Source organism: Micrasema longulum, unplaced genomic scaffold, assembly GCF_059751315.1.
Source record: "Micrasema longulum isolate JH-2025_06_02 unplaced genomic scaffold, ASM5975131v1 h1tg000772l, whole genome shotgun sequence".
Classification (NCBI taxonomy): Eukaryota; Metazoa; Arthropoda; class Insecta; order Trichoptera; family Brachycentridae; genus Micrasema; species Micrasema longulum.
This window is the reverse complement of record NW_028277966.1, coordinates 22,864-50,158: the sequence shown is the minus strand read 5'-3', so window position 1 is coordinate 50,158 and position 27,295 is coordinate 22,864. Positions and strand designations below refer to the sequence as shown.

General features: G+C 33.9%; 1 protein-coding gene across 2 annotated transcripts; it reads right to left on the bottom strand.

The window, feature by feature from the left end:
* Positions 1 to 603: 603 nt before the first annotated feature.
* Positions 604 to 26,125, bottom strand: l(3)76BDm (trafficking protein particle complex subunit 8 homolog l(3)76BDm). 2 transcript variants are annotated; one of them, XM_088230484.1, is made up of 17 exons: positions 25,765 to 26,125; positions 25,521 to 25,682; positions 23,537 to 23,825; positions 21,199 to 21,349; positions 19,353 to 19,565; positions 15,604 to 15,810; positions 14,909 to 15,009; positions 14,048 to 14,296; positions 13,253 to 13,526; positions 11,582 to 11,773; positions 9,484 to 9,787; positions 8,739 to 9,039; positions 6,562 to 6,748; positions 4,822 to 5,026; positions 3,785 to 4,014; positions 2,089 to 2,930; positions 604 to 1,025 (listed from the first exon to the last, which is right to left on the bottom strand). In XM_088230484.1, the coding sequence occupies exons 1-17, from the start codon at positions 25,919 to 25,921 to the stop codon at positions 779 to 781; spliced, it is 4,311 nt and encodes a 1,436-aa protein (XP_088086610.1). In that variant the 5' UTR covers positions 25,922 to 26,125; the 3' UTR covers positions 604 to 778. The 2 variants fall into 2 exon arrangements, with proteins under 2 accessions (XP_088086610.1, XP_088086611.1); XM_088230485.1 differs by having other exon boundaries at positions 19,416 to 19,565.
* Positions 26,126 to 27,295: the final 1,170 nt, after the last annotated feature.

Genomic DNA, 27,295 nt, shown 5'->3' with positions numbered 1-27,295 from the left:
GCTTCAGGTGCCAGTCCAAGGACTATGATTCTAGTGTGAAAACACCCTTTTAAATCAATATTTCCAACCATGTCAGGAATCGAACCCGAGACCTCTCTCATGGTGGCAAACGCGCTGGCCATTACACCACGAGGCCGATCTAGCCTCAGTCTAATTAAAATATTGCACTAAAATAGCAAATGCGTGAGTTAAAAAAATTCACAAAAACACTTACTCGTCAGAGGTACCGTTTATAGATAATTTGATCTACGTTATGTAGACCTATCTAGCTAAACTATTAGTTTTGCCATGAAGATGGCTCCTGCAATGGTAACCGAAACATCGGAACGAGTCCAACTTATACGGAATAACCCGAAAAAGAAGATAAATATTGATAGAAATGCGTTTTCTACCCTCTAGAGGCGTTCAGAATCGTACTGCCGGTCTCGAAATTTGTATACTAGCATCTCGCAAGTCTCAATATCGAAAATGTCTCGAGACTTAGGGAGCCCTAGCGTGTATGTTTGAAGAATAAAGATAAAGTGGGAAGGTGTTCTTTTCTCTCTGTTTACCCCGGCTAAAGAGAGACGGTGCTAACAAGATGGCTATTAAATCAACATATTATTTTACTTTGACAAACTGGTAACGACTTATTGAAGAAACCACAGAGGAATTGCGAGTTCTATGCCTAGTAGATAGGTTTACCTCAACCAATCTCTTAAAAATAAAATCATGTAATCAGTTATTTTGAATTCTCACTTTATTTTTCATCAACGTTTGCGGAGTGGAGTGTCTAGGATTAATTTCCTTGTATGACTATAGTAGATGTAGCGATGTGTGTTTGTAAGATGGGAGTTGTCTCCTGCGCCTGCTGCAGCCGGCAGGAGACTCGCAGAATATTCCCGAGAGAGAATGTGCCGGGGTTGGTGCAGGCCATTTGCAGGCTGACAGAGCCACTCTGGAGAGCCCCCAAGGACACCTCGACTCCTCCAGACTCATTCCCGCCCGCGCCCACCCAAGACATCCCGGAATACTTAGATGAAGAACTGGAAAAAAACAATATATATAACATGCTCACCAATTTTGTTTACATACACAAACTTCCTTAGTGATTTCTTTAGAAAATGGTACTTTACAAACTAAGTGAAAAAGAGAGATCTATGCTGAGGATCTGGGTTATAGAACATACATTTTTATTTAGATATTTCAAGGTCTTTTAGAGAATTTTTTTTCTTTTAATTTTACTATTCACATTAAACGTATTAGTGAGTAAGAGACTGTTAAAAATTGTATAAGTTCTGAATATGTATACCTATATTTTATTTTTATTTTATCTTGAAGTAGGGTGAACTAACGAACTAAAAATACGCAGTGCAGTAGGACTTTAATAAAAAATTGTTAATATGCATACATTATTTACAAAACTCTCCTCAGACCGATCATTGCATATGGTGCCGAATGTTGGGTTACGGGAATTTTGAATTTTTCAGTACATTAAAAACACAGTTTTACGTTTTTTCTTGCAATTAACGTCAGAGAAATTTGTCATCCGCACTGAAAACTGACAGCTCAAGAGTCTGAAGTTGGTCTCTAATCATTATACCAACTTTTTGGTCGGAAAAATATGCAATCTCCACTGAAAACTGACAGCACAAGAGTCTAAAATTAGTCCGTATAATTTATTTCACTATACCAACTTGGTAAGTTAAATCAATAATCTAAATTGTTGCCGCCATTTTCGTGTTTTTTTTTATTGTAATTTTGCAAACAGTTTATTGTGTTTTACAAATATTTATTGTCGCCATTTTCATGTTTGGATTGTAATTTTAAAGATGGTTTATTATGTTCTACAAACATTTATTATTTATAAATATGATGTTCAAAAAGTCGCAATAAAAAAATGGTCCAAACATTGCTACATAATTTTTTTAATAAAAAATAATTTGCTGAATTAATTTTCTTCACTACCCTCCATTTACATTTTTTTATGTCGGTCCCTTAAAAAACGTAATTTAGGGGTTATACTGTATATTACTATTATTAAAATAGCATGACAATTTGAATGTCAAATAACAAAAATTAAAATAAGTAAAAAATTATCCAACTTACTTTTTAGGACTAGAAGTATTTATAATAGCTATGACATCTCTCGTAGAACAATTGACTAAATGCATTTTCACTGGTACAATACACACATATATCTTCTTAAAGTCATGTGTCACTTCTAACTGATGCTCCAAACGAAAAGTAACCAACTTCTCGCTTTCCATACTTATCCCACGATTCGTACTGGTTCCACCACTTGCTAAGGATTCACTTCCAAACTTGATGGGTTGGCTCTCTACTCCTCTTGAGAAGTCTGCTACACCGATACTGGATACTTTAACATTCAATTTATCTAAATTTAAATGGTGTTGTCCTATTGCTGCTCTCCGGCTGCCGCCGATTTCTACAATGTCTGCCTTCCATCTGATAACAAGTGTGGAGTTGATGGATTGGGTATCTACTGAGACACTATTGTCGTAATTTGATATTTCACTCGGTGAATCGCTGTCATCGAAAATAGAAGAATAGTCGGTTACAAAGCACGAGTAAGGTTTTTCTCTCACAGAAACAATTTTATCAGAATCCGTTGAATTTATTTTAATATCAGAGGCTACAATATCTTGCGTTTTATCCTTAACGGCACTTCTCCGAGCTCGCATTATAAAGTGTAATGTTTCTTGTCGCTGCAGAACTTTTTTATCTAGGTGGATGGGAACTAAGTCCTGTAGAGTCCAAGATTGACTTAGTAAAGACACCTGCTGTACTTCGATGGCTGTCGTAATTCCATGATGTACTTGATTGCTGTTTTTGACCTCAATAGCCAAGTTCAAGGCTTCCTCGAACTCTTCGCAATTTTGTTTCGGTCTTAATGTGCGTCTCGCCACAGTTGAAAGTTGGACCGAATCCTGAAACATATAATGCACATATTAGACTTCGATTTTTTAGCAAAGTTCAAGTTTATTTATAAGCATAGTGTAAATTAATTTATGTAATACTTTATCGAACGTTTGACCTTCATGCTTTTGGGAATATTTTAAGAAACCCTTGAAGAGTGTTTTCAACTCAACGGCTACTCTAAGGTATAAATCCTGAAAAAGAAAATTGAGTGGAGATTCAAGATTAAGTTTGCCTTTAGGTGTATTGGTTAGGGAGTTTTCCTACCGTGCTTGAAGCCTCAGATTCGATTCCTAGCAGGGTCAACATGGTATAATTTTTAATGATGATTTTCACAGTAATGCTTCATGTTCCATGGAAACGATGAAGAAGTACATATTGTATTTATTGTAAATGCAGTGAGTTGATAGAATAATATACAAGAGAATATTATGATGTGGTGTGTTTTGTCTTATAAGGACATTGTCAAACTGTTGTCTTATTAGAAAATTATCAAAATGTCTTCTCATAGGACACTATCAAAATGTTTGAAAGTGTCCTTATAACATAAAACGCAATTCTAAATTCTCACCCCAGTGAAACTTTATTTTGGAAACCTTACCAATAGATAAAATGTATTGTTACACTATCTTGCAATAAATAAGGATGTCAACCAGACAATGAAAACCGGGTTGTGGTCCCGTGGCTAGTGTCGCAGACTCATGCATTAAAGGTCCTACCGCAACTAAATAAATAAACTTGATTTCCATTTTCTAATAGCGAGTTATTTACAACTTGTTAAAAATGGCTGCAAAAATTGAAATGTTTGAGAAAATCATAAAGACGCAAATACATACTTATTTTATAAAAAAAAAAAATATTTTACCTGCACTGATATGGTCCAGGAATGGCGCAGCAAACGGTGTGCAGGGGGAGTGTCAGGCTGCGTGTGCTGGTAGTAGCAGAGTGCGTGCATGCCGTGTACGCCCGCTGCTCCAGGAGCACGCAGCCACAGCACGCCCGAGTGCGCTTGTCCCACGTCCAAACTATCCAGCACGCGCACACAGTGACGGTCTCTTACACGACGCTCCTTATCTAAACGAAGTTGTCGCTCGTCTGTAATGCATAATATCCTATTTATAATTTGCGCAATTAAAATTTCACTGCCCCAAAGTCACTAATATAATGCTGCCAATGAAATAACGACAAAATATCTACAAAATAAAATTTAAAAAAAAAACAAGATTTTCGTAATAACAAGAAGACCCAAAAAAAATGTCTCATTACTCATTACTGTAGTATATTATGGATAGACAAGGTTAGACCAAGAAATTTTAGAATGCATAAAATGGTAAGAATGAAGTGTACAAAGTATATGAGTACATAATATAATATGTACAAAATAAGTGAAATCTCTTTAAAAGTCAACTGCCATATTTGTAATATTCGATAATCGTCACTTCTATGACAATTTTTTTCCATATATTTGTCAGTATTTTCCGTATTTGTCGTCACTTTCACTACCAGCACTGGCGCTGCGACCCCATGATCAGAATTGTAATTACTATTAGCTGTTTTGTTTTAATTGATAGCAACTCTTGTTCTTACCTTCTATTTCTTCCAGTATTTTTATTATAATTACTGTGGATAATTTCAAAAAAATCACCTCAAGGGCGCTGTAAAATAAAAATCCCAAAATAAGAAAAAATATATCTATTTAGTACAATAAAGTCAAAGTTTAAATAAAAAAGTTGTACTATTTTTGGAAATAGATTAATTGAATTTCAGTAATTTCCTATTGGAAAAAATATTTATATATTTGCTAGACCACCAGAAACAGATTAATGGCGAATATAGAGGTTCCACTGTATCAATAATAAATACATACAATACACAAGAATTGAGTTAATTAAAAATGCCAACCTTGAATTACTTGCGGCTCGAGATACTTTGTGTCTAGTAGGGCAGTAAAGGGGTTAGCCGCGTCCACCGCCAGACACAAGTACTGCGGGTGGGACACGGCCATATACAGGGACTGGAGGGGAACCCGCCCCACATTGCGGAACTCTACCTTCACCTTCTGCATCTCCCCACACACTAGCACCGGACTCACATCTGTGAATTGCACCTGCAAACAAATCAAATAAAATTGTCACAAATTTACCTGTGAACTTACCCCTCTTAAAATAAATTGTTAGCTTAATCTGTTATGTACAAGTTGTATCCCGTATTTTAATGTTCTCTCCTCATATTTTAGCTAGTAAATAAAACTTGATCTCAATTTAGTGCAAATTTTGAGAGAAATGAAAATGAAATTTGAAATGAAAGAAGTGAATCGGGCTGTGATTCCGTAGCTAGTGTCGCGGACTTGTGGATCAGAAGTCCAACGATTTAACCCTACTCTATCAAAACTTGATTTCCATTTTCTAATAGTGAGTTATTTACCACTCATTGAAAATGGCCCCCAAAATTAAAATATCTAGGTAAGTAATGAGACCCCAAATACAGTAAAACCTCATTTTTACGTTCCTCAATTATACGTTTTTCCGCTTCTTACGCCGAAATGTTTAGGTCCCATTTTTTCCCATACTTTCTTATTCAAATATCCCCCCAATTAACGTTTTACATTGAAAATTTTTCGGAACTTCTTCGATCTGTCAAAAGACGCCGAGCCGCGCGCCGCCGCGTTTGCCCAAAATGGTGAATAATATCAAGGTAAATAAAAAAATGTGTAAATTATTGTCTCAAACTAAATTCAGTAGTAGGTTCAGTGCATTGACCTTTTTGTTTAAGTGTCTAATTTTGACCTTTTACTAAATTGTGACATGCGGTTGACACATGTTTAGGAAGAATAAAGTCTTACATCAATAAATTACGATGCAGAAAGTTGAAAAATTTGGCAATAGAAATATTATTTGAAGTTATAAACATAATATGGAAAGAAGATAGTTTAAACAGTTATCGTAAGGTGTGAAACAGTTTTGCCGCGATGTAAATGACAGTTGAAATTCTGTGGTGCCATACTAAAAAAAGTGATACGATATAAATAAAATTTCCCAATATTTAGGGAAAAAATCATTACATGCATTTTATGCAAATTCAAAACTTTATTTTTGTGTTTTTAAGGTTAAGTACCTACATAAAATTATTTAAGCATGTTTTTTTTTTTATTTAATAAAAAAAACACATTGTGGTATTGATTGAAAAAATACCAAATATTTTTAATGAAATCATAGGTAAATATGAATAATACTCAATTATGGCAGTTTTTACAATTTTTCTGTAGTTTTTCATTTCCTCACATTTAGCGTTTAGCGTTTTCCTCAGTTTAACACTTTTTTTGCCGCTCCCTTAAAAAACGTAAAACAGGGGTTTTACTGCATTTCATTTTTAAATAAAAATATTGATTCATTAATTATTCCCTTTCCGCATCTAACGGTGCATACAGCACTGCATTGTTACACCAACTGCAGAACTTGATCATTTTTACTACATGAAGATAAAATGTTAAGCCTTGCGCTTCAGATACTAGTCCTGAGACTGAAATATTCTAGTGTAAACGCCTTTTAAAAAAAAAAATACTTGTCGACATTGCCGATGTTTAAAAAAGTGAAAAAGAGAAGGAATAAATAAAGTATTGAGAACATTTGAATGATTAATTACCTGTAAACACGGTGCAGGGGGAACAACAATAATGTTAAGTCTCTTGTCCACTCCAAACTGAGGCTCTCCGCCCACTTCCTTCACTCCCTTTAGTTTGGGCCCTCGAATTTCAAACATCTGCTTTCCCAAAACTGATAACCTCTCCACGGGATTGGATTTTTCACTTGCCGGAACTGGGTTGCATAACCTAGATGACACATTAATCTATATAGCGGGTAAAGATTATGCAGAAACCATCAACAAATTAAATGACGACTTAAACAGCATATCAAAATGGCTTAAAATCAACAAGCTAAAACTGAATGTCGGAAAAACGAAATACATGGAAACAGAAAGAAAAAAATCCAAGCATAATGATGAATGTATGATGGTGAACTATTGAGAAAGTGGATGAAATGAAGTATTTGGGTATAATATTAGACTCAAAATTAACTATGAATGCTAACTTTGAACATGTTTTTAAAAAAATATTTAAAAAAAAAATATTTTTAGGAAGATTGAGAAATAAATTAGATAGAAATACTGCAGAACTCATATATAAAACTATAATCATTCCACATATAGATTACTGCTCAACAGTATTTTTTTTAGCCAATCATGGAAATTGAAATAAATTGGAAATACTTCAAAACAGAGCCATGAGAATAGTGCTAAAGAAAAGTAGGTACAATAAAATAGAAAAAATGTGAGAAGATCTTAATTGGATAACAATAAAAAAGAGACTGATATACTTTATGCTTGTTTTTATATTTCAATTCTTAAACAATCAAATGCCCAAATACTTCATTAATAAGATAGTGCTAAATAAACATATCCATAATTATATTACTAGAAATAAGGATAGAATATGGCTGCCATTTAGAAAAAAACAGAATCTTAAAATTGTATTATGTATAAAGGTTTGAAAATGTATGAAAAGATGCCTGAATGTATGAAGACTGAAAAAAGTTTGAATGAATTTAAAAAGAAATGTTATGTGTACTGTAAAATGATGTAAATAGATATGTAAGTAAAATAAGCGTAAATTATAGTTTATATACTATGTATTGTAATAAAAGCTAACTTAAGAAAGAAATAAATAAAATATTATAGAGAAATTATTAGTTCAAGATGTGTAGTTCAAAAATAAATATTGCAACCAGAGGTAGTTCATTAGTATGTGCATAACTGCAGTGCGCTGCCAAGTACGTGCATAACTGCAGTGCGCTGCCAAGTAAAAACATGTGTAAACAAATTATTAACAAATAGTAAAAATATGTGATACAAAGAAACAGGGATTTATTGCACCATTAATGATCTCAAAACAGTCGTAAAATCTCAATCGAGTATCTTTGCAGATGACACCAAACTGTTTGCAAACCCCTTTCTATACTCTGGACAACTTTTTCAGGATTTGGACCACATCAATGAATGGACCAAAAACTGGCTAATCTCGCCAAACGCTGAAAAATGTACCGTTCTTCACATAGGCAAAAACAACTCTATGTATACTTATACTTTGGGTGGTGTCCAAATCAAACCCGTAAAGCATCAAAAAGATCTCGGCATAATCATATCAATGTATTTAAAATGGGAAGCTCACATCACATCTATTGCCAAGAAAGCCAAGTCAATAATTTATTTGATTAAAAAGGCATTCCAAAATATTACTCCAGAGATATTTCTTAAAATATACAAGACCTATGTGAGACCTTTATTGGATTATGGCTATCAAGTATGGAGCCCCTACTTTATTAAAGACATCGAGCTATTGGAAAAAGTCCAAAGATGTGCTACAAAAATCCCTAAATTACTCAAAAGGGTGCCTTACCACGGTAGATTAAAAGCACTAGGACTTACATCATTGGAAGAACGACGGGAGAGGGGACTTAATAGAAACTTATAAGACACTCAATAATTTTCTGTCGCAGTTCTGTGGATGCGTGCCAGGGGAAAACGGTGGGTGAAGTTTGTCCTATTGTATTCACACTATGTGATATCATAGCCACACAAGAGTTAAAACAACGATAGCAAGAATCAAATCAGGGACATTTACTAATTAAGATAAGAGGGAAAACATTTTTTCCCTTTTTCTATAAAATTAGATGAATGTGGATTACAGCATATTGCATTACAACTGTCGAAATGGAAATCACATTGTGAGAAGTTTTAAAATGCGCGTTAATAAAATGATTTACCTGTAAGCCACGCCAGCGAGCGTCAATTCTCCCGGATGTAGCGGTGTAAGGCCAAGTGACACATCGGTGATCCTGTCGCTGTGCAGCACTACTAGGGGAACCTTCTGCGTGACCACAATGGACTTATCATACTCCCTGTTGGTGGTGACACAGCTCTCGTTGGAGAATACGGGCTCCTCACCGCTGGGCCCCCCTGCCAGTTGCGACGACTGGGATTTGAAGTGCCACAGGAGCTGAACATCCAAGATGGTAACATCGATCAGAAGCGGGTTCTGAAGGGACACCACTACTTTAATAGGTTCTGAAAAGAAAAATCACTTATAATAAATTATTGAGTACAAAAATATTCAACAAAAGATATCTTGCACTGGAAAAAATTTATGTAAATATATTTTAAGACAATTTATAACAGCCTCCCTGGTGTAATGGCTAAGACATTTTACTTTTTGCATCACAGGCAAAGAGGCCCAATTACAGCACAAAACACCCAGGCCTGAGAAAAACCACAAGTAATATTGTTTGCAGATTAAGCCATCGATGTTAGACTTTATGATAAAATAATTGTCTTTTGGCTTTATAATAAAATAAAATGGTAATTTTTTTCAAAAAATTCATGCAATTAGCAAGTTCACAGGCATAAGCCGGTCCTGGCTGTGTCACTACAAGCTTTACATTGTTTGTATTTTTGTCATCTTGTGCTAATACATATAAATTTTTAAATGTTTTTAAATAAAATAAAAATTACCTCCTTGCGGACTGATAGGATTAGCGGAATTATCCGAAGTATCGCAGAAGATGGAGAGTGTTGGCTTGAACAACATAGGGGCCTTGCCCTTGGCCTTGTGGAGCAGCATTTCTTCCAACGGGGCCCAGAGGTTGGCCTGGGGAGCCCCAGCCGCCGGTCGGTTTCCCGGCGGCTCGGTCCCGAGCGTGGAGGGAGAGGCGCCGTGTGTGGCCCCACACCACACCACAGTGGAGTTTCCCAGCACAATGGGAACTGGCAGAATGGGAAGGATGTTTTGCTGCTCTGGGTCATTGACCAACCATTGCTTGAAAACATAATCAAAATATTTTTTTATAAATCATTACATAACGAAATTTCAAAAAAAATCTTCGTCAGGATAGGGCTAAATATTTTACCACTTATGTATTGAATTATTTAAATATATATCTATACCTTAAAGCTGAAATGCTGGAAGTCTCATTTGGTAAATTGTTCAGGAGAGCAATTTAAAGCTGTAAAACTGTTAAATGTATTTCTTAAAGTTTGCCTAGCTTGGAATGGGGTATGTACCCTTGTTAGCTGGGCAAAGTGAACATAAAATTGTATTTATGATAAAATATATAAATAAATAAATAAATAAAAAAACAATTTATTGTTGTTTTTTTGGATTCATAGGCTTTTGATAAGAAAATTTAAAGAAAAAAAACATTTAAAATATGGACTATAAAATAACTATGGGACTTCAATGTTTTATGTTCTAACCGCCCAGCCCGCGCCTTGATTCCTCCTCAGACTTTAGTATAAAAAGTAATGTAGAATATTGAATGAAAAACAATGCATTTATAAAACTTTCTTCAGGCAAAAACATTAAATTACGTGCCATTAATTGAAACATTAATTATTTATGAAAATAACAGGTAAATATAAACTAAATGACATGATATAAATAGCAATAAAACAGTAATTGAAAGTAAACAGTGTGTGAAAAAAACCAAAGTAAAATAATGAAATTAACGGCAAAAGAAATGACATAATGGTTAAGTATGGTCGATTATGACAATAAGACTTAATCTTACGCAAAATCTTTCGCTGCGTCAGGGGTAGTTTGTTATAAAAATTGTGGAATTTATTCGGTATCCACTGCTTTAATACCAGCAAACTGTTGAATTTTGTTGAAAGCATGAGTATTATTACTGCACTACTGGTGTTTTAGAACAAACTATTTCGGTAGTGGTATACCGGAGGACTCCAATATTTTAAGCATTAATAGAATCTGAATGTATGAACAAATGACATTCATAACTCAATTTCGCAAAAAATATTACTTCCGGCCTTTCAGCTTTAAGGTACAGATATTATTCTATTGAATATATTATTATTACATCACTTTTATTTCAGTTTATTTTAGTTTTAATTTTCAAATTAGATAGTTTAATATGTTATGCTAGTTTTATGTAGTTAGAATGTAAGTTTTATATTGAAGTATAAAATTACAGATAAAAATACCCTTGAGGTGATTTTTCAAATCGAACTTTAATTATTAATTAAGGCCATGTTATGATGTAATAACTTATATTTACATATAAGTTACTAATTAAAAATACTTTACATACTGTAAATATTCAGATTTCCTTTCCAAAAATGTTCTTCGTCATAAGTTGGTTGAACCAGAGATCATTTTGAACAATTTTCGCTTGGGGGATTTTCGACAGGAAAAATTACTTTTTAAATATATCAAAATAATGCTACCAGGGTAGGTCCAAAAAAATCATGGAATAGAAGGGTTGCCAGGGGGGTGTCAGCAATTTCAGCCTATTTTTAAGACAAACACAAAACATTTATTTTTTTTGACATTATAAATAAATGAATTCAAAGATCTTAGGTACTTAAGAGGTTATTTTGAAAAGGAAAAATCCCATGCTTTTTCATCCACCTCATTCCACAAAATTATGGACCGCCCCTCGTATGCTAAGCCTTTACGGATAAATAATGTACAACTTAAGAGTTCTGTAAAAGTATTTCCGATGTAAAAAATAATTTATGGTGTTTAAAAAAAAATCCACATTGAAATGGGTTGCTGATAATAAGACTTGAACATATAAAAGACATTGTTGACTACCTGTCGCACATTGAGGTACTCTCTAAGGAAAGCGTGTTGCTGCGCGGGGCTCTGCAGCGAGCGCGGCGCCAGGAGCGATGACAGGGCAGAGCACGCCGCGCTCCACCAGCCGGGGCCCGCCTGGCCGGCCAAGCGCCCCACTGCAAACTCTATGTGATCGCTGGCTAGTCTCCACCCGCCGCCTCGGTACACCTGACAAGCAATCAGAAATACTTTAAATATTATCTAGTCACAATTACATACAAAAATTAATTGTAGACAATCTTCATAACCCATTTTCGGGTAATATTTATTTTATTATTTATTTGGTGTTAACACAAGTTGTCTGCTTTTTTTTTCAAATTTAAAAAAGTATAACAAAATGGTTAAAGTCATTCAAAATAAAATGTTTTGTCCTACGATATATCGTGTTCGCTTTTAAGTTACATATATTTGATTACAAGCCTTCAAGTTGGGATGCCAAGTAGACGAATGTGAGGATTTTGGATACCTTGTTCTGTTCACGTTCAATTTATTTATTTATTCATTCAAAATTACTCTAGTTTAAATATAAATGAACTTATTAAGGCTTTTTAGACTATGCCTGTGTCAAGCCATAATAATTAACAATAAAGATACAGAGTAAAAATCAATTAGATTAAATTTTAATGACATGTGATGCAATAGAATAACAATCTAGAAAAAAAGGTATAAGTAATAAATAATAAAATTCCAAAGAATACAATGCAAACAAGATAATCAGAAATAATTTTTAAAATATAAATTATACAAATTTAGATTCACACATAATCAAATATACAAAATAATGATATCATTAAAATCAACGAAATTGAGGGAATAAAGGAAAAAACAAATAAGGAGAATACATTATTGGCTAATTTCTTGTAAAATAATCAAGTATAACAGGTGCCATGGCGCAGTTGGTTATAATAATTATCATTGTTGATAATTTACATAGCCTGATTTTTGTCCAAATTGTCTGGTACGTTTGTCTGTCTGGTTAGACGGCTAACTGTGAAACTGGCGTCCCGGGTTCAATCCCCGCCAGTTGCAAGAAAGAAATTCAAGAAATATTTTTTTGACATTCGGTCTGGGTGTTGTGGTGTATTTTTCATAACTTCCTTCCATATCCTCTCTTTCCCACCTACCAACAAGCCTCTAAAATAGAGGCATAGCGTGCTATTCTATTTTTTTTTAAATATTATTTAATATTTAACAAAAGCCGTGTGTTGAATTGGGATACAACATAATGGAAAAAGAAAGCATACATCGGTAATCAGTTTTTCCATTTTTAGTTTTCAATAATTTGAATAAATATTTCAGTAAATGCACATATTAAAAAAAAGAAGAAAAAAAACGACAACAATATATATATTTTTTTTATTAATTATTGAAAACTAGACAAAACACTAAGGTATTTTAGTTTGTATATTTATTCAAGGTTTTATTTCAGCTCTCCTGAACATTTTCAAAATACAGATGTTACCTTCTGCCATCTGACTATTGAGTCATATTCACAGCAAATCAAACAGATAATTCTACTCGGAAGCTATATTAATGTTGGAGCATCGCAGGATGCATACAAGTCCAGGTAGACTATGCATAAAATAAGGAAGAAAAACTCTTTCTCATTACAGTTGTTTCTTAAGCCTAAAATATTTTTAGTTATACCTGGTACGCTTGTCTGTAGCACCGCAGCGAGTGCCTCCTCTGGCCGGCCTTGGAGTAGCGGTGGCCGGCCAGCACCATGTGGAAGGCGTACTTTCGCGGCAGGGTGCGGCCCTGCAGGAAGCAGAGCGCCGCCTGCTCGAGCAGCAGGGCGCTGCGGAGGTCGCACTCCTCCGACGTCATGCGGATCAGCTGGCGGGCCGCCTCGCCGTGCAGACCGCGCCCCGACAGGCACTGCGAGGACAGCAGGCTCGCTCGCACGGCGTACACTGGCATTCTGGAAAGTCATTTGCAAAAATCAACAGATGGAAATATAAAATATATATGTTTAAGATATCTTATAGAGGTACATTTATTATTGATGATACTATTAGATACTATTCATTAGGAAAGTGATTTGAAGTGTATGTCCTGTTAATGCGTTCAAAAACCGACTGGACGAACACATACATTCATCATATTTTCTATCGTATAGTACAGGATGTTCGAAAATCGTTAGTATTTGTAATATTAGCAGCTTTATGAATTTTATGTGAAAGATTTATAACTCATTTGAGATTTAAAGAAATGTGTTTTATTGGCATGTAGAAAGAGATATCTTTAAACTAAACAATCACATAAACTGGTTGGCATAGGGATGTCACCTGTCCATCAAATGTCTGGCGTCCATAGGGTTTAATACTATTTAAGTACCAATCAAACCTCTCGGTTGAGTATTACTATTTGTTACTTACCATCGAGGGTTTTCATATGAACAAGCAACTTTATGAAAGTTCACAGGTCTGACAGAGTTCTCACCTGCAGGAGTTGAGGTAGGTAAGGATGCTCTCCTCCATGTAGTCCAGAGTCTTGCGTGACGCCTCCCCGGCCATGAAGGCGCTGAGGGCGGCCATCTCCAGCGCTCCGGCGTACAACAGCCACGCGCCGTCCGCGCTGTAATCACGCTTGGCCGTGTGGTAGGTCTGGTAGGCCTGGCCCCACTGGCCTAGCATGAACCACACATCCGCCAGCCGCCGCAGCTGCAGCTCCGGGCAGTCTCCCGAGTAACTGTAAATGTCGATAAGTAAGTTAACTACTCCCTGAACTAAGTTTGGGTGCGCGTTTATTTAAAAACTTTCAATACAATGAGATCTACAGTGAATATATATATAAAGGCAAGTATATTGCCTTAAGCGGCTCGCGAGCCGCATGAAGCTCTTTGCATTGACGTTTGTGGCTCTTCAGACATAAACTCCTATTTAACCTCACCTCAAGAGCTAAAAGTATGACAGGCATAAACAAAGGAGTAGTTTTAATTATGGGGAGAAAAATTGACCACAAAATCCTCACGTTCCACTGCATAAACATTTCCTGAAGAATTGGTTACGATAATGAACTTCATTATTAAAGTGACAAACAGCATCTTGGCCAAACCACTCTATCATCGTCAATATAAGGTACACTCGGACGAAATGAAACGCTATGTGTTATTTACACTTTGGCAGAATATTAACTGTCATTTCATGCCTAATGGTGGAACTTCATGAAGTTGGCTATAGTATTACCCGATGTAAAAAGGTTAAGTTAACACCATCTGTTGGGAAACAGCGAGAACTTATTCAAGTCCCTATTAATAATAATGATATACAATTTCAAACTATTCTACATATTTTAACTTACACGACAGAGTTGACGGGAGCATTGGTCCCCGGTTTATTTGTTCCGAACCACCGTTTTGTAGCACTCAATAATGATCTACTAACACCTTTTTTATTTGATACCTGTAAAAATAGCACATTTATAAATATAGGTTTTAATAAGAGAATAAAAGAATTTCAAATACATTAGAAAAAAAATCATACAATTTAAATAATTTAATTTGGAGGCTGTTTTGAAATTAACTACTGTTTATATGTTTTTATTTATTCAATTAAAAAAGAAAAACATAGAATGTTTCATCATATAAAACATATTATACAATAATTATCAGATAATATTGCTACCTCTCTAGTCGAATAAGATGATCTCATAAAGGGCGACAGTATATTTTAAATGATAAGAAATGATGATTACTTGTAACTAAGTTTCTAAAAATTTAATCCTTTTTTAGTAAAATCATTTACATGTTGAAATTAGCAGAAATGGAATATTTGTGTATATCTAAGGAATCCAAATATTTTAGTATTCATACTTTGAATAAAACATTTCCTTTATCAAATTTACATAACATTTTCATTCACAGGGTAGAAAATTAAGAGCAAACATTAATTCTTAAATTTAGCCGAGAATGTTTTTACTATTGCTTAGTACCACTTTATAAAGCGGTAAGTAAAAAATATTTATTAAAGGTATGAAAACAATATCATTTTTCTTACGGCATCTTGTAACTGATATATTTGTCTCTCGAAATACGGCAACAGCGCCTTCATGGCAAAGTCTTGTACGAAGTTCTTAATGTTTTCTATATCTTGGGTAGTTAAACTGCTTCCGTGGACAACACCACCATTCACCGATGTTGGCTCCCAAACATTTGGATTTATCAATCCAATATCACTTTCCAAACTTGTTGTCATTGTTTCATTCTGAAAACAGTTAGATTAAACTTTAATAAGACATAAATTACATTTAACAAATATTTGCTAAAGAATACAGACTAAAGATATGCTTTTCCCTCTTTTTTAAAAAAATAACCATTTATAAATGTTTCAATTATGGGTAATAATCGATTATTAAGATCGAAATTGAATGTTTTTTGTACGTTTGTTTTGCACCCGCTTAGTATTTTTGCTCAAAAATCTATTTTTAAAAAGCCCTTCAGATGCCTCAGGTGTTGAGTTATTTGAGGGATTCGGGATTTTAGATATAAGGCAATTATATATTTATAGAATTTTAATGTATGTAAAAGTAAAGTATTATTATAAAAATACTAACAGAAGTCAAACTAGAGGATGAGTCATGGGGTCAACCACAAAATCTGAATTCGGGCAAACAAATTTCAGGTTTTTGGATCCCAAAATATTCAATGTGTTACCTGAACATTGAAAAACCATGACCCGGATTCAATGAGGAAGTTAAGTGCTACAGGAAATTGGATATAAAAAATGTTTTCTTATGCGCAGTAAACAATTAGATCATTCAATTATACTGCAAAGTTTCTTGAAAACGTATGAAAAAAATAACAAAAACGATTTTGATAAAAACAAACTACTTTGAATCGCGTAACTATTTCTTCCGAATCAACCAATGATAGACTGTTGATAGATTTTACCTACCAGTTTACCTACCATTATTATTAGTGAGATTGAAGGGGCAAAATTTGTACTATTCTAGCTGTCAGGTTAAAAAACACACCTTTTTACAATAAAACTTACCTAAAATATATTTTAATCCTGCAAATATTGTAAAACAACTGACTCGCCTATTTGTTTATATGTATTTATTATTTACAGTGAATAGTTAGTTCAGCAATGTAAAAATAAACACATTTTTACTAATCGTAAGTATTTTCTATCATACATAATATATTTACAACTTTACTAAAAATGAGTTGTATGGCATGTGGCAATTCCTTTATAAAATGGGGAATTTTTTTTGTTACTTTTTACAAAAAACATTCAATAACAAGTGTATGAAATAGCAACTGATAACCTTCATATTTTCAATAGCCGTTTTAGCAAAATGATAGTGTATGAGATGAGACACAAAGTACATGTATATTAATTGGTACAAAGTACATTTTAACAACATTTATTACCTACAACATTTCCAACAAATATAAAAATAAAACTACATACACAACAATTGAGTATATCATAATATAAATAAATATAATTTATATATGTGAAAATATAAATTATTACACTTCACATTACATTTTTTTGATTTAAAACATTAATAACAAGCTTTGTATGAGAAAATTACACAGCACAACAAGTTAAATCATAAATTGACATTAAATAGTATAAATTGAGAAAGACAATATTTAAGCAATAATGTATATTCACAAATTGAGAATATCGTTAAAAAAATACATGTTAAATATTTAGAGTGGACTTTTATGATTCTAATGATACAACTATCATGGCACAAATTAACAGTTATTCTGTTATACTTTTCTGGTTTAAAATTGAGTACATTCAAAATGGCTCACAGTTGGCGAAAAAAAATATACAGTTACCATTGTATTTTTTGCTTATTTAAAAGTAATATTTGAAAAAATGTGATGAGACAATTATTTTTTATTTATTCATACAAATACATATATATTACAAAAAAATACAATAAAAATGTATCCCAAACTCTATGAGGCCAAGGGCCCTGTGTGTCAAACATTTAAGTAAGTATGTAATTAACACGTTGTTTGCCGTGTCAGCCACCGGTGGCCGACACCGAGGTATTCCAATTGGGCCGTGTCGGCCACCGGTGGCTGGCACCCTCATCTCCTCAAAAATCTCTTCAAAAATACCTCAAAACAAATTAAATAATTATATGAAGAAATCAAAATTCTTTGTTATTTTTATCAAACAAACAGTAGTAGTAGATAAGGACATGCTAAAAAATCTCATGATTAATTATTAAAAAATAATATTGAGTTTTGATCTTGGAGTAATAATGTGTTACAGCTATAGAGACTCCATTTCGCTCTATCGCATACAACATAAGCGTTGCAATTTTTTATTTTGTTTTTTGTTTAATGACATACGGTTTCGTCGCTGCGCTTGTGAATCTCGACCTGAGTACCTACGGCCCATTGTTTTGCTGTAAACTATAGCTAACTTCGTGATTAATAATCCTAGAATGATATTTGTCAGTATGAGTGGCTCTATAGTGGTAGTGCGTTAGTACTCTGAAGTGCTGATCCTGTTGCTATTATGGAGACTTCGTATCCTTAAGGACCTTAGGTTAGAATCCTATTCTAACACTATTCGATACAATTTAATTTAAAAAAAATAAATTAACTTTTTCTAAATTATTGTTATTTTGGTTGGTTGAGTTTAAATAAATAATGATTAGTTATTTACTAATAGTTGAGAATAGCCAACGCTTTATTTAGTTTTTCAGGTTTCATCGTGACTGACATCTTCAGACTGGTGCGAGACTTAACAAACTCTTATGTTATTTACAAGTGAAAGCAGGATTTGTTAATCCTAATAATGAGAATAAACTTAACAATATGATGGAATTAAATAAAAAATATTTAGTCAAATCTGCAGAGCCCTATGTACCATTAGGTGGGGAAAAGAAATAATGAAAAAAATAGTATATTTATTGAATTATATAAGTTAACTTTAGTGAAATATATTTCAAACTTTCCTTAAATATCATTATCAGAAGGACAACAGGAGTTTGTTCCGAAACAAAAACCAGCTGTCAAACTAAAAAACTACCGCGAATTGTTTACTACAAACATAAGAAGAAAAATTAGAGAGGTTCTTAGAGATACTCAAAATTAAAAAATAAACTCGCCACTTTTTGAATTCGGTAGTTACGTGAGAAAATAAATCATCAATTTCTTGCAGTGCACATGCAGTGTGATTCTGAACGCTCTCTCGGGAAAGCGTTGCTAGCTTAATAGTATTACATTACGTGCTAGTAACCCATTCTCTATATCCGAGAGAACATTCAGAAAATCAACCCAGGGCTGGAAGTATCACATTCGGGTGCTATTAGTATTAGTTAATTTAGTTGATTTTAATTAAATTATTAAATCAGGTTGCGGTGGCTAGTGTTGCGGACTCACGGATCAAAGGTCCAAGATTCAAACCCCACTCTACCCCGACTCGATTCCCAATTTATAAAAGTGAGTTATTTACAACTTATTATACCATATACCAACAAAATATTTGGATAAATTACAAGAACGTAATTATTTCTTTTTACTAAAAAAAAATTTCAGCGTAAGTCTGTCACAATTGATCTTCACAGGTTGCAGTGACGTCAAGAGCTTATATAGCACTGACCCCCATTTCAAGATGTTACTTAGATCAGTGGGAAAAAAAACAAAATTATTAAAAAGGATATAATAGATGGGAATACACATTTATGAACTAACCGTATATATATATTTTTTTATATAGAAAGATAGAGCAGCGAAGCATGTTATAAGCGGACATTACAAACAAACCTGCAAGCAATTATTTTGAAAAGAACTCGAGTCTGCCTCCTCGGAGGGACTGAGAGGGTGAACCTGAACTGTCACAGCACCGCCTTCTCGCTCCGGGTGATGTATAGCCACTGTCTCCGGCTGGGGGGCTTGGGCTACGTTCGTCGGCATTCCCGTCACGGATGTAACGTCGGCGGGAGTGCGAGGGAGACTATCCTTCTCGGAACCGCCATCCTGAAGAATGAAAATAATACAAATCAGACGATGTGCATTTAACTTTAAATATCAAAATGTGAAATAATATTTTTGGTACTGTATTATACAACTGAATAAACGCAGTCTTTTATCATAATAACAAGTTGTCTTCTTTCAAACGATCACTGATTCTAATTCAATTATAAACACCTCTCTCCCGCTTCCACTCCCACTTTCTACTTTCTTTTATAATCATTTTATATGTCCTTAAAAATGCCCATTGGGCGTATATATAAATGAATAAATGATAGTTTCCCTATCTGCGCCCAGTGGTGATGTACTGCATTGGTACAACAAATGAAGTTATGCAGAAAGCAGCCAGTCCACAATTTTTGAAAAATGAGTTATTGGTGTTATCGGGTGCAGTAAGGTCAATTCTAAGTTCTGCTAAAAACAGCCAGCTTTCATACAAAAAAATGTAATAACCACCTTCTGAAAATAGTGTCGATCACAAAAACACCATTTCTCAATTTGCAGAAAACACCCACAGCACTAGAAAAATCTTACGGTATAGATGCTGATGGGAAGATTAATGCCTCTAGAAATGTAGTTCTCTTAAATAAATTGAAGTGGATTTTATAAATTAATTAATTTGAAAATACCTGTAATAAAAAAATATGTTTTCATGCAGAATGTCACCTCATATGTTCAAAGTTTGAACGCGGTATCATTCAATATTAGATCAGGCCGTTTTGTGCAAACTGCACTAGTTGTGTGGTCAGCCAGACTTTAAAAGATCGCCAAAATTGCTTCAACACATAGTAAATTATTTTCAAAGTTATTACAACAAATTAATTAAGTGATTCTTTACAATTGAGTACATTCCAACTGCTGTGTGCATTTTATTATTAACTCTTTTCACAAAAATGGTATTATCTCAGTTTCACTTTTCTACGGCTGGCTGCATTCCGCATTACTACATTCTATTGCAGTGTATCTGGATCATTTTTGCTACGTGTAAGGTAACGTGATCGGTCTTACGCTTCGGGTGCCGGTCCAGGAACAATAAAATATTGGTGTGTAGAACCACCTCTAAATCCACCCTGCCAGGAATCAAACCTATGACCTCGAGCATGGCAGGAAAATGCGCCAACCACTACATTACAAGGCGGAAAATATCTTCACTCTATTTTCTTTTTCAAGACTTGTACCCGAGTGTAGCCCTTTTTTTTACAGGACTCACCAAAGTCGGTAAAGATCCGTTAGAATTAATCATATGATAGTCCTACATAGTTCTATAATAATAATTACTACTAACTTAAATATAAGGAGCGAAAAAAAGTACATGTAATTTATGCTTTCAAAAAAATATTTAGAAAAGATGTAAAAAAAAGCAAAAAATAAGTGAATGATAACGCAATTTTAAGATAAAAAATAAATAAATACAGAACCGGAGTACCAAAATTTAAAACAGAACAAAACTTCAGTCGGATAAAAAGTAATGTGAACGTATTTAAGAAGGATCGGTTTTTGACAAATTGCTTTTATGCTATGTAAATTTTTTATTTATTTAACTTTCAACACAATAATGTTTAAAATTATGAATTCGGCGGATGTTGTCACAAGTGCAATTTTGTGTGAAAAAATAACAAATAAACCTGAAATATCTTACATTATTTTCCACTCTTCGAATCAGGAACTTGCTCCATGGATCGGGAAGAACGGTGCTATCTCCTTCAGTCGGATTACGGGAATTAATTGACAAGAAAAAACAATTCCCAGATCCATACGTGTTCTTGATAGATTCATAATATTTTTCTGCCCTGTAAATCATATAGTTCAACTAAATAAAATAACACTGGTAATACAAAAACATGTGTTTAATAATTCATTTATATAGTACATAATGTAAGTTCACCGAATAAAATAAATATTGAAGGGATTTATAAGATAGAAAAAAAAAAATTCTTTTAAATAAATAACACCACTAGGGCTGGTATTCTGAACTCTCTCTAGGGGATAGAGAAAGCGTTGCTACTATGAAATAAGTACGTAAATTATGTGCTAGCAATCCATTCTCTACCACTGAGAGAGTGTTCAGAATCACACTCAGGTTCACATAAATGCTATGAAACTGTCATTTTTGCAAAAAAATGTTTTTAATGAAGAATATGTATTTCGAAATATATGGATATGCACATCGTAGCAAATTCATAAATTGATAAAAATCCAAGTACAAGTAAACGGCGTTTTGCAACGATTTACAATTACACTGGTCGGTGACAGCATGGGATTCCCCGGTTCGGCCGACACCAGACGGCATTAGGTGCCACGATTCTAATAGCAGACACACTTTTACACAATATGTTTCTTTTTTGGGTGATACCGTGTGTGTTGGATTTGTTCCGACGTTTTGGCTACCATTACAGGAGCTATCTTCAGGGTAAACTAAATTTAACAGTTTGTTAAGTTTGAACATCCATATTTCTTCAATTCTCCCAATTGTTGATTTAAGTGAAGTTAAACAGCTAAAATCTTTATTGTTGTGAATAAATTTATCTGAATGAATTATTTTACATATTAGGCAACGCCTGAAAACAATTTTCTAATTTTTAAACTTCTTCCTGGACCAGCTGGTTTTATTACAATATTTTAGTTTGTTAAAATGTTTACAGACAAATGAAGAAATATGGATGTTCAAACATAGACAAAATGGTGAATGTTACAGTGAGGAAAGTGGCCACTTAAACCAGCCATTAACAGGTCATAAGCCCTGTAAACGCCTAGACTTCCATATTCCCTTCTTTAAGGTATTCGCTATCCCTGTTGTAATTTGTTAAGACTAATTTGTTATAAAACGATGAAGGAGAATACATTATTGACTAATTTGTCATAATTTGTCCTCTTGTTCTCTTCATTTGGAAAAAAACGGACACAACTTATGTTAACACCCAATATGTAAATTTTACTAAATGACGATTATTTGTAAAACAAATGATAGTTTTTTACAAACAAATCTATCTATCTGTTGTGTATATATCTTACTGACACAAACATATTATTATAAATATGAATAAAAATATGCGGACACCGGTCCGCGTAATTCAGGTTTCTTCCTAGTTGTCGCATGGTATTAGAGTTCTATATTCTAGATTAAGTCTTAATTCATTGTATAAAAAGTAAACAGAGTTTTAATTATTTAAGTAACCAAAAGTAATCACTTGCACCTGTGGTGGTATTCTGAATCTTCGCTATCCTCTAAAGAGTGGTTAATTTGGAAATTTTTATTTTTTGCATGCACCTAAACTTGGCATCTTTTATGGCCACAGTGATGATAAAACTTCAAACAAATACGAACACGTGAAAACTAAATATGAAAATTTTAATTTAGACCATTATTGCGACCTTAAGCATTACCCAAAACAATTAAGTTGAATTAAACCGTATCAGTTTTTTAAACAGTTTTATACATCATTTGACATTCGATCATCAGTGTGGCCATTTTCTGAAGTAAAGTGTTGTTGCATTCAAAAAATGAAAATCCCCAAATTAACCACTCTCTAGGGGGTAGAGAAGATTCAGAATTCACATTATTCATCAAGTGAATTTGGTTTTTTAGTGAATCAATCCTATACATAATTTACAAAATAAATATAACATTTTTCAATGAAGAAGTTCTGTGTTTTTTTATTTATTTATTAATAGACTATTAAACTTAGCCAAAAAAATAAAATAAATTTATGTCGTATTATCAGCGCTATGATTTTTTAAAGTTTTGTATTTCTGAAATAACTCCGCTTGTGATGTGAGAGGTTCTTCTCGCTTGTGATGTGAGAGGTTTTAAGAAACTTTGCTGTACAATTTAATACTCTTATTTCTACCATGCGCAAGAAAACATTTTTTATATCGAAATTTACATAGGGCTGAAGTTCCTCATTATATTAAAAAGGATCAGCGAACAATTTAAAATATAAAGGAATAGTTGTGTTATTGTAGCTATAAAAACATACTTATCAATGTTTCCTTCCAAGGTATCATGAAGAAGTACGTAGCATCGGAGAACATTGGAGTTAAACCATTTAGGTAACTTGGGCGGTGTGACATTCTGCAGTTGCGATAGTTGCTGAGCCATGTGAGCCATAGTCTCTGTCGGGTTAGCTTCCATAGTGGACACGACAAGGAGACATGATACAAAGTGTTTGGTATACTCGTGATCGGACGGGAATTGGACATGGAAGAATGTTTCTCGCCAGGCTTCAAACCACGGAGTCGATGTGGGAATATCTATGTTATAATTACCTGAAAAAAATGTATTTAAAAAACTCCCCAAGGATTCATAGGAACATTATGATAGTAAGATTGCAGAAAATCTAAACCACAGCAATTTTTTTAAAAGTCCACAATAACTGTAAAAAAAAACACTTTTTTGATTTACACAGTGATCATCATAATTATTTCCCTGTTCACACCCAGTGGTACATAGGGTACTTACTGCATTGGCACTCCAATAGGGTATTTTTACGTTTTTTATTATAATTTTTTTAATAAAAAAATTACAATGATAATGGTACTGATATTATTTCATGCGATATTGGTCAAATTTTCTGCAAGGGTTTAAAATATGCATATTTTGAATTATCCAAAAACCAGACATTTCACATGACATTTTGGCACCAAACTTGTATGCAATGTTTGTTAGAAGCGCAATCTGCAACCATAACGCATGACATCAAAATGACGGGATGACAACTGCAAATCGTTTTGTATGTGCTCATTTTTAAACCCGAAAATTATAAATGAAAACTTTTTTTGAATACATTGACATTATTAGAATCATAAAAATTCACACTAAAAACATTTTTATTTTTAACATTATTCACAATTTGTGAAAATAACGTATTGCAGCGCATCTAGATATTTTTTGTTGCATGGAAGGTAAGGTGATCAGTCAAACGCTTCAGGGGCCGATTCAGGAATATTGAAATATTGCAGTGTAGAACCACCCTTAAAACCAATATTTCACGTCCACCCTGCCAGGAATCAAACCCAGGACCCCAAGAATGGTAGGCAAATGCACTATACAACGAGGCGAACTTATCCCCACTATTTCATTTTTCAGGATTTAACCTGTCAGAAAAGATATCGAGAACTTAGTTGAAAATAACTCCACGGGAATCATATTAATTATATCTTATTTCACCTCACAAAGAAGAACATAGTGTTTAGGCAGATCAAATAGTTAATATGATTATTATGAAATGTTAGTCCTATAAATGCACTGACAAACATTCATCAAGGATTGATCATAATTGTCTAAATAATAAATTTAGTATAATATGCCTCTCTTCCCGGTGATATGTAGCGAGTACACATTGCATATAATAACTTTCGTATCTCTGTAAATATAATAAATGCTGACTAAAGATTTTCAGTATTCCTTCATTATACATTTACGTATCGGTTGAAATATTTTATTATTAAATAATAAATAGTTATTGGGCACAGAAAAAGCATTTTATCAGAAATCAGAGATTAAAAGCTTTCCAATGTGTGGTATTATCACAGCAATGAAATTTTAAAAACGAATTACGACTGTCTCGAACACTCTTTACATCTCATACTCGATGCTATAGATATATGCTGGCGAGTGAGGGAGACAATTTCACACGTGATGCAGGCCAGCCTGTACAACTGCTGCAAAATGCTCAGTTGCTCTCAGAGCTCCGGTAAGGGTGGACCGTTTGCTCGCGTTGTGAGCGTTAGCAAATGGTTTTTTTCATGTTTTTAGTGATTATATTTAAAACAGATTTTAAATCCCTCATTTGAAGTGTATTGACTACACAGCTCTTTTCAGCACAGTAAGGGAAGGGTTAATATACCCTTAGCTACAACACTAATTAAAATTCTAGCTCGTTTACAGTTGAAATTGATTAAACAATTTGAATGTATCCCTAGTCAAACTTATTTACCGGCATAAATAGAAATGTAACATACCAAATTGCAAATTAACTGTTTTATCATTATAAGAATTACTGACTGATTCATTTAAAAATTTACGAGCCAAAATAGGCTGTGGTGGTCGTGTATTCACATTACATATCGTCAGCTTAAGGTTTCGCACAGAATAGTGAATACCAGCTGGATCTTTTATGTATCCTAAAACAAACAAAAAAATAATTTGTTAACATAAAATCAACAATGCAAAGATTAAAGGCACTCCATAAATAAACAATGTAACCTTCACAGCTTAACCGACTAAACGGTTGAAGAAGTTCGACAAAATTAAGATTGTTTTTCTGGGTTATCAAGTCCACTGAAGGACTATTCATAACAGCAACCATAGGCGAGAAAGCATTTTGAATAAACTCCTGAGGAGTTAGAGTTGATTGAGCCATTTCTAACACATACTATTATAAGATTAGCTGTCAAATAATTTTATTATTTATATCAAATGCAGCACACATACGAATTCCGCGAACACTTAAATTAATAATTTTCCATGACGCATATAATTTGGAAAATTAGAAGTAAACATAATTTCAATTAACTAAGTGACAGCCGTTCGCCCAACATGTCCGTCAGCTGTTATTTCGTTATTTGTTCATGTTCAGAAATGTCACTACCGATCGTAAATGATACACAAAACTAATATGTAAAATTAAAATGTAATTTAGTACTAATATATTATGACAACATTGTTTTATCTGTGCACGCAGAAAGCACTTCCTTTAGATACCAGAATACCGTTTAGGATTTAGAGCTTAGAGTAATACCCTAAGGTTTAGAATTTTCCTATCGGCTTCGCCAATACCTACTAGTGGTGTTGGTTTCGCTCATAAACTGGGTTTTTTATTATATTGGCTTCATAGCCCCTTTCGCAGAGAGTTTGACAAATTATATGAAGGGATTTTGTCAAATATTGTCATTCCTCCTCATGACTCTCAATTGGAATTTATTTTTTAGTAACCTTGTCTGTACATTTAATGGGGACAGAAACGCAATTTATAAAGACACAATCAGGAACGACCCATTATCGCGGAGAGAATACATGGAAAAATGAAAAAAGACGTATTTTTGTGGGGTAGTCTGGTTATTTTAGAGAGTGTGGCGACGAGGTTGAGAAAAATTAAGATGAGATTGATTATCTCTGAGGCTGTAAAAAATCAAGTTCCGCGTTCGCGCGTATGAATAGAAGGAAGCTGTCCATCTCTCTGCTAACTTAGAGAAAGCGGAAATATCTGTTGAATGGAAACTTAAATAGAAGATCGCGCCTTCCTGGTGCCATATCGAATATGTGTTATAGAAGTTACTTCGCCATGTGTTTTTTTCTATTTTAATTCCCCGTTACGATAGTGTTGTTCTAATTAAAGTAAACTCCATTTAAAGCTTCTATTTTTGCCCCAAGTATTGAACTCACATTTGGAGTCGAAAGCCACCTACAGCCCCGGCGTACATTCAACCGTATTCGGTCGTCAAGATGGATAGGTTGGAAAATTATTTATACTGACGGATCTCGGTCAGATTCGCTTACCCGTACGGGTGCGGCTATATATTTTGAAGACAACAACTTTCAAAGATTGTACAAATTGCGCAAGAATGCATCTGTATTTAACTCGGAATGTATCGAAATCCGAGAAGCTGTCAAGTACGCCTTAAGCACACAATATAGCAAGTTCCTAATCCTGTCGGATTCCTTGAGTGCCTTACAAAAAATCAAATCCCCTCCATCCTCTTATTCCGAGGATGAGCTCTGCGTAGAAACTCGATTT